Here is a 15,047-nt window from a genome sequence, read left to right on the forward strand (position 1 = left end):
CTTTTTAATAGTCACAACATCCAGACAGCTATGGATAAGAAGTAATTTATTATTAAAAAAAAAAACTAATGGAAAAATAATGCTTTTAACGTCATTACTTATCTCCGTCTGAAATACATAAAGGTAAATGAATGTTTAAAAAAAAAAAGCTATATATCTGAATTATTAAACTGATACAATTTATAAATGAATAATTATGTTATATTTTTGTGATAACTAATGATTTTTCTAAAGCAAAATTCATACTATCAATAACGAGTATCAATAACATTGTTTTCATGTTTTATGTTTTATTTCATTTCTTATACCAAAAAGTTGATTTCGAAAAGCAATAATTAAAAAAATCAATAAAAAAAACAACATAATAATATAAAATATGGAATAATTTGATTTTATAATCAATGATACGTTACATTATATGAAATATTAAATATTATATAGAAAACATAAAGTAAAAAATTAATGTATACAAATAATTAGATAATAAAATTCGTTTTATGTTTTAAGTTAATTAATGTTTTTAAGTTTATTAATTACAACAACATTTTACCATAATTCATTGTACAAATTTTATTAATAAATAAAATTATTTTAAATTGTCATAGTTTAAATTACAAATCAAACCAAATCAATTTTATAAAATTAATTATTTTTTATTCAATTCAATTTTTCAATATATATTTTTTAAATAATAAATTATAAGGAAACAGCCTTATCAATAATATTATATATATATATATTAGAATATAAAAATGTCTGTAATTTATTTAGTAAAAATAATTGAATGTATAATATTTCAATAATAATTCAAAGTGAAATATAAGTGATGCATAAATACCAAAAGTTAAGTATTTAAAGTAATTTTATATTTAGTTATATCCAAAATAGAAATAGCGTACATGTACTTACGCTATTCAAACAATCTAATCATTAAGAGCAATTTACGAATTATTTGCATTAATACAGACTAATAACAATTTTTATTAAAAATAAATACGCTTCAAATCTTGAAATATAATGCTTGGAATTCGAATGACGCGCAGATAAAAAATAATATATGTATATATATTATTTTGTTAATTTAAATATTAAATTTTATTCATTGAAATTTTACGTACAGACGGTGCTAAAAATAACGTGAATAAAAACTGAAAACGTAAAGAAAACGGCGACGAAATTCAGTTCCTTGTTCTTACATATATATATATATATATATATATATATTTTTTTTTTTTCTCTATTGCTTTTGAAAATTTTTGTTTCATTGAGCTCGAGTGAAAAAAAATTGCTAGGTAGTATTTGTGTAGTACAAACATCAATAAACACACTTTTTATTAAATCAAAGTACGTTCAAATAAAATATAAATATATGTTTAAAAAAATTATAATTTTAATTTTATTCAGCGAATGAATTTTAGATAGATAAAATAATTTCCTATTACGTTTAATTAGCATTTCAAGTAAAAAATATTACATGAAATTGTGAATCATTATTTTTTTTACTAAAAAATTATTGTTTTTTAATAAATTATTAAATTATTGTTATTAAAAAATTATTGTTATAAAATTATTATATCAAAATTATTGTACTAAAAAGTTATTGTTATAACTGACATAGTTTGTTACACTTTTTCAAATTTTAAAATTACATTTAACATTCTGAATATATATATATATATATATATATATATATATTTATACAATATGAAACTGTTAAATATATACCGTATTAATTAGATTTTAAATTAACGTTGTCAAACATTAATAAATAATACTTTATAAAATTAAATATTACGTGTATATTACAAAGTAGTAAAAAAAATTATACAGATATGAGTTTCTGTAAGTAAATATCTCAAATAGTAACATTAAAAAACAAATTTAGTTTGAAACTGTCATTTTTAAAATATAATTTTATTTGCAGCAATGAATAAATGACAAAGACTAAATTATTTAAAAACTGTTAATATTTGTATTTTGAATATTATTGAATAATTGTTAATACAATATTTTTTATCTGTTGAATAATAAATTTTATAATTTCAACCAAAAATATGAAATGCTACGGTATTTACTACTAATATATATATATATATATATTTTTTTTTTTTTTTTTTTTTTTTTAACAAATGTATATAAGAAATTTCAATGGATTAAATGAGTTTAAATATAAAACATCTTTTGGATTATTGTTTTGGACGAAAACAAGACTTTTGTGAGAAAATTGTAATTACATATAAATAAAAAAGTTTAAAAATCAATGCTGCCTTATAATATATTTAAAAATCACTTAATGTACAATAAAATTTAACAAGTATCATTTTTGTAATATAATTGTAATATGAATGATTTATTTAGTAAATTTGCCAGTATAGATAATTCAGAAGTACCATATTTATTTATGTAACTTTATAAATGCAGACATTTGCTATAACATCTCGTAAACTCTCATATTACCATAATGAATAAAACTAAAATAAATTTTTCGCTGTAAACTACCGATCAGTAAGTTAAAAAAGTAAGTAAATATTAAAATAATACGTGAAAATATTAAAAAATATTAGTTTTTCAATTCACTTGAACGTAAAGTATCGAATAGAACTTGTATATTTAATGCTGAAGAAAAATTTAAGAAAAATACGTTAAGAAAATTTTCATTTTTAAATTGTATAATATAATATAAGGCGGCTTTTGCTCTAAAAATTAAAAAAAAATGTCTTTAAATTCAAATAAAAAAATTATTTACTTCTTTAAAGATTTAAAATAGTTCTTATAACGTATAATCAACTATAATTTAGACAAATATGTTTATTCTAAATTGTAATTGATAATTATGCTCTTGGTATTTATTATATTATCTTTAGATAAATAACGAAGGATGAGCTTTTCCTTCAATGGCTTTCATTCGTATTAGAAATATTAACATTAAAAGTTTTTTTTTTTACTTTATAGAAGAAGATATAAAAATTAAAGCGTTTTGTTTTAGTTAAAATATTAAGTTGAATATGAAATCGTATTGCTGAAGAATTTTCTGCTTTATCTTTTGATGGTTTACTTGCGAATTTTAAATAAACTTAAACGATTAGTGATTAAATTATACAATCGACAATATTAACATTCTCATAATTATAAAATTTGCTAAAATGAAATTGTACTTTATAAAATTATATGCAACAGATAAAGAAGAAGCATATAAAATATATATAAAATACATTGTACATAATATAATTGCAGGTGCGTGATGATTGTGAGTGAGCCATAGCCATACTACCGAACAACATTTTCACTACATTTTACATTTATTCTCCTCTTTGTTTGAATGGTTAGGTAGTTTATATACTTAATACGTGTATTTATTTGGCTATTCTCTAAGCGAAACATTATGAGTTGGCGGATTCTAATATTGAAATCACAGCAAACTGTGTCTGAAATTCAGTGAGCCGCAGAGTACAAATATATGGATACGCACTCCATAAATGTATTATATAGCCGATAAACACAACTTCTTCTCATCCGCTTTAAATGATTTCATTTCAAACTGAGCATTAATTTCATTTTAGTATCAAACAAATAATGCGTTTAATAAACGGGCTAAAAGATTTAATAATATAATTGAAATGCAATTTTTCAACCGAACTGTAGTGCCTATCATTTGTAAGTTATTTATAACTTTATTCCAATTACCAATATTGTTTATCAAATAATTTCGCATTTCTAATGGTTGATTGTGACATATCATTCTCGGCTTATGAAAATTATTTAAAGGTGTTCCATTAGAAGCCCAATGAATATGTATAATTTAATGAATTTGTAATCATAATACATTGCAATTTTTCACCAATTATTAAAAATAATAATGTACAGATATCGACGATAGTCTTATTAGAAGTATTAAGCTTTAAAACACGGATTTAACATTTTCTAATCGTTCAATTGAAGGGGAGATGTAGTGAAATTTACGCAAAAAGTAAAATTAAATTAAACAATAATGGTAATTCATTAAGCAACGATTAAGAAAAATTCCCTAAGCAAATTTGTTAATGAAAGTATTATATGAAGAATTATTTAAATATGTATAAAAAAAAAAAAATAAATAAAAATAAATAAATAAATAAATAATTAATTAAAGCATTTATAACATCAATTTATAATTAATTCAATAATTAATAATATTTTTTTTTTAATATTTTTTAATACATAATTTTGTTTGGCAAGAAGCCCAAGTCTTACTTTGTATTAATATATTTCCTGGTATTTCATAATATTTTACAATGTAATTGATATAAATATATATATATGTATATAGTAGAATACTCAATAAAAATATATTATTATTATTATCATTATTATTATTATTATTATTATTATTATTATTATTATTATTATGGCATACACTTGGCAAATTTACCGAATTAGCGGTTGAAATGAAAAACACGCTTTCCCCTATATGAATCGCTTCACGCCAATGATATTTAAGACTATTGCCATTAGTAATTTCGTTAATATTAATCCATCGAATTATAATTCAAGCAAAAATTATAATGCATCGTTAAAGAAAATTCAGCAACGTAAATTCAAGCAACCAGCAGGCATCGTCTCGTACGTATAGTAACTAAAACTTACCGATAAGTCGAAGAAAAGAATGATACTCGATAAAATGCCAGCACTCCGCTATAAACTCCGCTGGATAAATCAACGAAATTAATGAGAACTGAGACCACTGAGAACCAACACACTTGCTTTTATCAAATTGCAAAGCAGTTCGTAAGAACCGAACACGCGCGATACCACGTGGCTTTAAAAGCTTCTATTAAGTACTTGCGATACTTGACGCCACCACGCCAACTAGCCGATGTGCATTCGGTCGCATCCAAAATGCAACTTGAAACGCCGAGACGAGGCGCGCGCTAAATTCTGAGAGGTCCAAGCTTGGCCAAGTTGGTAGATGGTGGGGGTAGTGCCTAGTGCCAAACCGACATACGACGTATGGCACCCCCTTACGGATGTTGAAACAACCCCTAGTAGTGTCATTGTAGCTGGTCGGTAAGTGAAAAAAAAATTTATCGAGAAATACGTGTGCGATTATACCCACGGAATAAATTCTTTCTCTTTCTTTTTCATCTTTTTTAAATAGCTAGTTGATCGATCAATGAACAATTTGATTATTGCTAGTGATATTGTTTCACGTATATCTTGTATTCGAGTGTTTATGAAAGGAAAAAGGGTTGTTTTTATTTACAGTGTTGTGAGAATTATTACTGCTATACGATGATTATATGTTGTGTGAAATTTTAAGTAAATCGCTTAATAATTATTCGATTTTCCGATAATTCCGCTAACAATGCACATTAAAAGCGAACTTTAAGCAAAACTAAATAAATACCAAAAAAAAAAAAAAGAAAAAAAACAATATTTCCGTTAATAATTAAATAGATTCTGTGTTAATCAAATTTTTAATTGCCAAGGCTTGAATTATCGTCGCGCTCAAAATTTTCGACACAATATAGTCTTATAAATACAAAATTGCACAATTTATTTTCACAAACCTCATACTGTATATCGCGAGGAATAAAATACTGCTTTGCAAAGATTTAAAAAAAAAAAAAAAAAAAAAAAAAAAAAAAAAAACACTGTACTCCTTAAATACAATCGATAAAGAATAACGTGTTTGATTTTTAATTATCAAATAATCCAACTTTATTCCAATTAAGGAACTTTTTTTGCAAAATAAAATTAACAAATCTAATGATTATCTGTTTTATTTTTGCAATTATTTTTATTGACTTTTTTATTTAACGAAAGCATAAATAAATATGATAAACTTGTATCAGCGTTATAATTTATCAATGTTGTAAATATTGTAAAAGCACAATCGTCATTCCTTGTTCCTCTATCAGTTCGATCGAAATTTAAAGCAACAAATAATCCGCTCGACGATAATTATATTCAAAATAACGCTGTTTTCAAGGTAAATGGAAAATAGTATTTTTGAAAGCATTATTCAATCATTGCCGTTATTAGACTGAATAAACTATAAATTTACCATTTTTTAACGTACTTTTTCAACCGGCTTATTTCTATCGCGAGTCACAGGATGAATCTAAAATATTTTCGAACATTAACAAGACATGTTTTTATTACTTTCTAGCCCTTCACTAAATCACTAACCATGAGCGCATTTTTCTTTGTATTTCATTGCAACCTCGCCTCGACCATATCCTTACTATTCTACTATTCTCATCACGATCTTTTTTTCATCCGACATTCGTCCGACATGGGGCAGCATTCGTCGATCTGAATTCATCCATGGAAACAAAAAAGTCAAATATAATTCTCTGAAAAAACACATGTCGCCTGTAATAAAACGCATACCTGTATAAATGTGCTATACGTGCAGGTATTGTAGCTCGAAATATCTGTGGATGCGATGCCAATCATTACTCGTTAAATTCAGAATGACAACGATATCGCTGTGTTGCGACACACCTCCGACACAATTGCAAAGTACATTAAATTTACATTTCCGTCATATACTGGGATTGGATTTTCCTACTTTAAATAGCTTTACTTAAAGGATTACGTACGTCTAATGTTACTTCATTGGCATAAGAGATCAACAAAAAAAAAAAAAAAAAAATACGTGCTTTGTCATATTTTTAATACAATAAATTTATCTCTGCATTCTCATATGAAATGAATAAATATATATTTAATTAGACTCAGCGATATGTGGCCGTGGAACTAAATCGTCAATATGTAATACTGTAAATATTCAATATATCATTGATAACGATGATTTTGAGACGCCTTTTTTCTCTGCTAACGATTTACCAAAATTATTCCTCAAATGTCATTTCTAAAGATACATCTTTCCATTATTGAAATTACATTTCTTTCAAGTTATCGCGTCGATGTTTCGATCTCATAGGTAAAAATGTTTATTATTATTATTATTTGGCTGATATTTAGCTCATCATTGAGGATGTGCGCGTGCCAAAGAGTAATTAACCATACGATAGATTAGAAATTTCACTTCCTTGCATAATAATAATAATAATAATAATAATAATAATAATAATAATAATAATAATAATAATAATAATAATAATAATAATAATAATAATAATAATAGCCGCGACTCTCCGAGACTCTCCAAGCTCATTCCTAACATTAAATTTGTCGTGTAACATAAGGCTGCGTTTAAGCTGATACACCATAGTGCCAAAGATTTTAAAAGGAAAAGTCATGATATTCTAATAATATATATATATATATATATATCTCGCTACTGATGTCGTTATGTAATAATTGAAACTATCGTAATGAGATGGGCATTTTATCTACATAGAATAATATCATTTTGCAATGATAGCGACAAAAAAAAATTAATCGTATGAATTTAGTCGTAAAAAACGCAGGGCTTTTGACTCGCCGTGATAAGGATTGAGTAGTAAGTGAATATGGCAAGAGGGTGTAGGAGGGAGGACTGGGTAAAGGGATCGAGAGACGATAGTGATAATAAACAATCACATGCGACACATCGATGAATGCGTGGCCCATTAGGCTGTATGTACTATTCCTATTGAGAATAGATCCGTTTACAATTAATAATTAGATCGTTATCGTGGCAATTTCTTATTGTTAATCAACGGATTTCAGCTTATAACAATCCCAACGATCCCAAGAAGTCGGCACTTAAAATATTGTAACAAATAAATTTCAAAATAAATATATTCCATTGATTATGGATCATATAGAATGTGGCTAATATTAGACTAGAATTAATTAAATGGAATTGTATCGAATCGATTTGATGTTTCAACTATAGTCGGCAAAATTAAGTGTTCGGCGAACGAGATAAAAGATTTCTTTTTTTTTTTTCTAAACGAGTACGATTCAATTACTACGTAATCGTGAAAATTTTAAAATTTTTTATTTTTATTTTTTATTTTTATATATTATGTTACAGAAATTATTTGTTTTGAGTTATTTTGTTAGAACCGTGTCTATATCCTGATACAGAAATATTTATAATTGGATTATTATTGTAAATAATTATCGAGCTTCGATTTTATAATAAAAAATTGATCGTTTTAAGCCAAGAGCCATGACATGTGACCGTCATGGATTTAGTATTTCTGGGCCAAAGCCGTAAGATGACGCTGATCGCCGACGTATCTATAGTATACTCTCCTGGAACCCAATACCAGCAATATTAAATACACGTATTTTTGGTTTAACTATAGCGTGAAGTCCACCATTCTTAGTTTTGACCTGACACGTAGATGTTGGATATATCATCAGTGTCCAGGTAGCGTACGTTTGAGTGGTTAAAACATTATAATTCTACGTAACACAAAAGTGCTTCGCACAATAGCAACAGGTGAGTAGTAACTACGAATTAATTTATAATTACCGACTGGATAATAATAATAACAACAAATTTTTTTTATTTTTACCGATTATGCATTGACTTGCTAACGTGCTTCCAATATTGCTGACTACCTGCTGTTCATTTTCTTTTTTTCACCACTGAAAACTCGATTTTAACGAAAAGGATTTTAACGCTCATCTGTAATAAATATCACTCTCAAAATGGTATGTTATTTATTTATTTGCAAAACAAATTCAATTATATTATAAACCAATTGACAATTGATATACGTATGACTGACTTTAAGACAATGCAATTTCATCTTTTTAATATTAATGCTCCAACCTATATTTAAATTTTTATATAATTTTAGATGTCTACATCATTGTTATTATCCTTATAATAATAATAATAATAATAATAATAATAATAATAATAATAATTGTTAAATGCTTATTAAATTAATAGCCGCTTGTTAATTTATGAAGCTATTTTAAATAATCTTAATATTATATTTCAGTCTATTATAATTATCATTAAGATTTGTACATTTTAAGCAGTACATACAAAAAAAAATATTAAAAGTATGTTTTAATTGTCTATGTTATTAAAAATAAAAAAAGTCATAATAATTTTTATAGACATTTTGCATATATATTTTTATATATATATATTAAAATTATTTTAAAGATGTTAAATAAAAATTCAGAACCTTTTGTAAAAAATTAACTGCTGCGCATCGCACACACAAACTAAGTGAAAATTAATAAAATCGTAATACAACATCAAATTGTCTAATCTCCTATTTGGTTTAATTAATTTTATATAAAAATAAATACTTTGCAATGCTTTTATTTTTAAATTGACATCATACAGTTAGTTTTCCATTATATCCATTAAAAAATAGTTAACGTATGAGTTAAAAAACTACTGTTTGTTTCATTTGTTTAACAGCCATTACCTTCGGCTAGTTCTATTAGCGTTGGATCGAGTAGTCGTTCACCAAGTAAGGCAGTTGCCTCTCGTACTGGATTAGGAGGTGCTGTAAGGCAACGTAAAAGTACACCAGCAACATCTGTTCGAAATCGTAACACCGGAACTAACTCTGGTGGTATGTGGAGATTTTATACAGACGATTCACCAGGAATCAAAGTGTGAGTATGTTTTGATAATAGACTCGAATATGAATTTTTTATTTTTATGAAAAAAATTTAAAAAATCTCAATTCAGTATCAAAGATATAGATAGTATATCGAAGTCTCAATTTTATAATGAATTTTATTAAAAATAATTTAGAACGTGAATTCTCAAAACTAATTATTTCCATTAGCTTCCATCCGATTTATATTTTTTAACTATTTTAAATAATTTTCTAGAGGGCCAGTACCTGTTTTAGTGATGTCGCTTCTTTTTATTGCATCTGTTTTTATGCTGCACATTTGGGGAAAGTATACTAGATCTTAAATTTGCATCTAAAAAGCGTGTATTTTAGAAAATACGAGAAGAAAAAACTTGCAAATAAACAAGAAACGATAAAGGTTTAATTAATATATGTAATAAATTTCTAATTTATCAAATATTTTTATCTCGACATGGTAATAAGTAAGGATTGCTAATGTTAAAAGACTTCCTATCACGATAATTAAATTTATCATGCCATTTCTATAAAATGTTATAATTTAATTAAACACTTTTGTAAGGCCGAAGAACTAATTTCTATTCTAAGTTTTCATATAGTTAATGAATGAAACAATTGATTTTTGCATATTGTCAGTGCAATGATATATTATATCCATAATTATTTATGTATTTTTGCAATATGTTAATATTAAAAGTAATAAAAATTTAATAAAATAGATAATTTATTTTCATTAGCCAAAGGAATGTTGTTTGAAAAAATAATTATTTCTATTTGTTCATGTTAATGTAATTTTTTTTATTTTTATAACAATATATTATTTTATTTAACAATATTCAGTACTTTTTCCTTTCATTCTTTTTAACCATTCAATGGGAAATGGATATTAATACAACACATAGTATATAGATTTTTCATAATTGCTCTGTAAAGAAAAAGAGTTTCAGAGTAAAATCGCACTATCATACCATTGAAAAACGTCAAAAAGTGTAAATATTTTGTGCAAAAAAATCTTTATAATTCTGTACACTATTTGCAATGTATATACATTTTTTTTTTTACAAAATTTTCATTATAAAAATATAGATATTGCCTATCTACTATTATTTATAGCAATTCCCATAGACAATGTTATATGCAGATATTTAAAAAAATCCCTGATTTAAGATATACATTTTTAATTTATACATTATTTTCAATGATTATTACCAGACTTGTGTATCTTTCTGATGCAAAATACATTTTACATATCTAGTTAATACTAAAATAGAACGTAAAATTTTATATTTAATTTTCATGCAGAATAATACAAAATAATACAGAGTTTTATAGATGAAAATTATATAAATATTTATATATATATATATATATATATATATATATATATATATAAGCGCTATAATATAAAATCTAATCTTTATAAAATATAAATGTATGTGCACAAAAAAATATATCACATTATCTGGTGTAATCCTTAGAAATTTGACCAATGAGACTAGTTTAACTTCGCGCGTTTTAATTCCAAAATTCTGGAATTAAATAAATTGCGAAGTATATCCTGGTGAAAAAAATTATTATCGCATTTGAATTTACATTTTTCTCAATAATTATGAAAAATAATTGCTCGACAATATTTACAAACGAATTCTTATAAAAATTGATTCCTTTAACACAATAATAACTGTATAAACAAAATTTAAATAAACAACGAAAAGAATTATAATATTGTCCAGCTCTAATCTATTAATTGCAAAACTTAAATATAAACAATACTATGGTCGTTATTGATTAAAATTACCATTTGTGTAAGTAATCGATAATAAGCAAAAATTATAGATTTTGGTTTACGTAGATGATTATGACTCAAGTTAGCGCGAGTAAAAATTTGAATTTCATATTTGCTCGATACCAGATTCGATATAACACCGTTCAATAAATTGCTAAAGAAATTTCTTCACCAGGAGAAAAGAATATTTATTCATTCGAGACATGATTCGTCGCTTGATTATCGATAACCTCTAGTGGATCACTCAACACAAGCTCCGTCTGCTCTGTCTCCTTGTGGAAGGCTATAATGATTTTATCCTCGTTCGAAGACTGGCTATCCGAGGATCCTTCCTGCGTGGATGTCGCCGCTTCCTGAAGCAATAAAATACATATTTATTTATCCAAATACGTTTTTTTAACGATAGATAACGAATGGTTTTTGTCTTAGGAAAATGTGAAAAAAAAAAACCCCATAATTTGCGCAATTATGATTCTAATCGCATAATAATGGTAAATGGAATTTTTTTTTTTTAATCTTTTAATGTAAATAAATGAATCGATAGATTAATAATGTAATGTAAGAAATGATAAAGTTCATAATATATTATTATTGAAGACAAATGCACACTTTAGTTATATTGCATTTGATAATTGTCGTATTAAAAAATTAAATAGGATTTGTTTTGTTTTAAACTTAAATAAAACAAAACGTATAGACTCAATGTAACAAATTTTCAAAATAGAAAAAAGAAATCGATAATGAAGTAATTCATTAATCAACAGAAAGCAATAATATATATATATATATATGCGTATTTAAAAAAAAAATAAAAAAAGAAAGAAAAAAAATTAAAGAAAAGTTAGTCAAAACTACACTTATCACTATAAAATAAAATCGAAATTAATTTCAAACATTAGCCTATTTCGGCAAATAATAAGTAGTCATAGAGATACATCGATGTAAGAAAGTATATTTTAATATTTACAAAATAAATGGTAAAATAAGCATAAAATACAATAAAATAATTAGTAATAAAGCCGAGACGACCAATAATGGACGTCATTATATAATAAAAATTCATTAAAAAAATTAATAATTCAATGCCTCGAATGTCAAAGAAACATTCAAATTTTTATAATTAATAAATTATTATCAGATTATAGATTTTATTCAAAAAAAAAAAAAAAAAAAAAAAAAAAAAAAAATATATATATATATATATATATATATAGAAAGTTTTAAAATTATAAAAATCAAACAATAAATAACCATTGTAATGTCTTTAGGAAGTAAATTTTTCACTATGCATTTCGTACTATATAATTGTGCTTTGTATCTCACTATAAATTTGTCATCACATTTAATTTATACATAGTCAACTTTATTTATTTATTTATTATTTAAAATTCCTATAAAGTCAAACCAAAAAATAGACCATATATATATATATATATATATATATATATATATCCTTTAAATACTAATAGCTATTTAATTTTATTCTTTCGTTGTTAAGGCAATAATGGGCGACGATTGAATTTGCACAAGTTTAGTAGTTATAGCACTTGATCCTTTACCACGTAAAGTATCGCGATTCCATAAAGAATGGAAAAACAAAGTAAAATAAAATTTTCATGAAACTTACAGTGCTGCGAATTTTCATATGAGTTTTGATGTGCTTAGTTAGATGGTCGGAGCGCATGAACCTCTTGGTACATTCTGGACACTGGAATCTCTTTTCACCAGTATGTGTACGCCTATGTCGCTGCAGTTCATCCGAACGTGTAAATTTTTTATTACAGAATATCCAACTGCAGACAAACGGTCGTTCACCCGTGTGCCATCTCAAGTGAGCTCGCAAATGCGATGTCTTGCCGTAGACTTTACTGCAGCCAGGAATGTGGCAGACGTGCTGTCGCTTACGCGTCATGTCTCGGTTCCTACAACATTACAATTTCATACATTGTTATTCAATATGCTTTTTGGCTTATCTTATCGTTCCTAATTCTTCATAATAATCGAGAAATCGGCATATCGACAATACTCTCTGACTTCAAACGTAATTATATTATTATCAACAGAGTTAAGGATTCGTTTATTCGCAATGGCAATGCTTGCGACGAATTTCTATTTTAAAAATAAAATAATAAAATTCTAATTTTAAATTTCAAGTATTTGAACATTTTTAAGAAGCTTTCGTATAATTTGGCCTTTGTTTTTAATAATGTTCGTAAGGCTATGATGAAAGAAGTTAATCGTAATAGGAGAAATTAAAAGCTATCTAAAATTTTATTTTCTTGATATAAAATAGAGATTCTTCAGAGTTGTGCAAAACTGCAGTAGAATGCAAAAAGAAAAGAAAAAAAAAAAAGAAAAAGAAAAAAGAACAATCACCTGTCGCCGTCGCCGCAGTTTGGACAAGTGCAAGCGACTCTTCGCCTATGCAGTTTGCCCGTATCGTCTCCACTTGCCGTAGCGTTGCTTATGTGTTGCTGTTGGCTCTGTTGCTGCTGCTGTTGTACTTGGACTTGCTGTTGCTGCTGTTGTTGAGCTTGTTGTTGCGTCGCAATCGCCGCGTTATTCGATTGAATTGTCTGAAGGATCTGCCACTTGGAATCGGTGCCGCTCTCTAAATGGACCGTCGGCGCAGCAGTCGCTGGCTGCAGTGCTTGCACCGCCGTTGGTTGAACGGCTGAAATTACCTGAATGTTTCCCAAACCGGGTATATTTTGAACCGGTATAGATTGCAGGAAGCCGTTAGTTGTATTAATGCCACCCGTCGGCTGAAGTTGCATTACCCCGCCAACATTTACGCCACGGATCATTCCACCAGCTTGTTGGGCTGTAATGCTCGTTAAAGCTGAGGCTGGAATCAAGGTTATTTGCTGGCCTTGAGCACCTAACAGCAAATTAAAGTACCTTATTATTTATTTATATAAATAAAATAATTCTATTTAAGCAATACGTAAAGCTGGAAATTAATATTTACCGCGAGTGCATTATAAAGGATTTTTTTCAATGCTTTATATATACTAACGTGGATTTGATAGAGAAGCGTTTATATAATATTATTTTATGTTATAGCAAATTCATATAGTTAGTCATTTATATTTTTAGCGATTGATTTGTGTATTAGAAACTTATGATTTATGCATACAATTAGAAACAGTTGCGTATATTTATCAAACATACATATCAAACATACATATGATAATAATAATAGACACATAAATACCAAAAATTTATTATTTTCTCACAATGTATTTTATTTATAAATAAAAGCTAACTATTTTTACAAAACACTAATTTTACTTACTTGCTAATTTATTTTAAATTACTTCTTTATGAAATTAAAACTCGATTTATAAAAACATATTTTCATCATATTTTCTTATTCACGTATATTTTTTATTTCTTATTGATCATTAATAACTTAACGCATTAATAATTCATTATTAAAAATTTTAAGAAACAATAAAAAAATATCGTAACAATTTGGATTTAAAACATTCAAAAGCAATCTGCTTCATACGTTATCATATAAAATACAAAATATTATAGGAAATATAATTTTTTTTTATTTTATTATACTTAATACATTAATATACATTAACATAATTATGAAGAAAATTAAAAAAAAAAAATTTCTTTTAATTCTCTATGATCGATATAGCTGAAATTTTTCTTGTTCTCACATTACGTTTACAGAATTACGAATAATTTATACCTGTTATACTAATTGGTTGTCCTGATTGTTGCATTGCTTG

At 25.9% G+C, this 15,047-nt stretch overlaps 2 protein-coding genes across 2 annotated transcripts in view; one reads left to right on the forward strand and one right to left on the reverse strand.

Annotated features, from left to right (window-relative positions):
* Nucleotides 1–8,123: 8,123 nt before the first annotated feature.
* On the forward strand, nucleotides 8,124–10,075 carry Sec61beta (Sec61 translocon subunit beta). The gene is made up of 3 exons (XM_011498294.1): nucleotides 8,124–8,183; nucleotides 9,329–9,528; nucleotides 9,751–10,075. Exons 1-3 carry the CDS (start codon nucleotides 8,124–8,126, stop codon nucleotides 9,836–9,838), a joined length of 348 nt encoding a protein of 115 aa, XP_011496596.1. The 3' UTR covers nucleotides 9,839–10,075.
* Nucleotides 10,076–11,245: 1,170 nt separating this feature from the next.
* The window catches only part of LOC105361018 (transcription factor Sp4), a 16,373-nt gene continuing 12,571 nt past the window's right edge, over nucleotides 11,246–15,047 (reverse strand). The window contains 4 exon segments of the mRNA XM_011498099.1: nucleotides 11,246–11,651; nucleotides 12,926–13,220; nucleotides 13,675–14,179; nucleotides 15,008–15,047. The exon segment at nucleotides 15,008–15,047 is cut by the window's right edge and continues 9 nt beyond it. Of these exon segments, the coding sequence (XP_011496401.1) occupies nucleotides 11,487–11,651; nucleotides 12,926–13,220; nucleotides 13,675–14,179; nucleotides 15,008–15,047 (1,005 nt within the window). The 3' untranslated portion in view covers nucleotides 11,246–11,486.

The sequence above is a fragment of the Ceratosolen solmsi genome, unplaced genomic scaffold (assembly GCF_000503995.2).
Source record: "Ceratosolen solmsi marchali unplaced genomic scaffold, CerSol_1.0 scaffold14, whole genome shotgun sequence".
Classification (NCBI taxonomy): domain Eukaryota; kingdom Metazoa; phylum Arthropoda; class Insecta; order Hymenoptera; family Agaonidae; genus Ceratosolen; species Ceratosolen solmsi.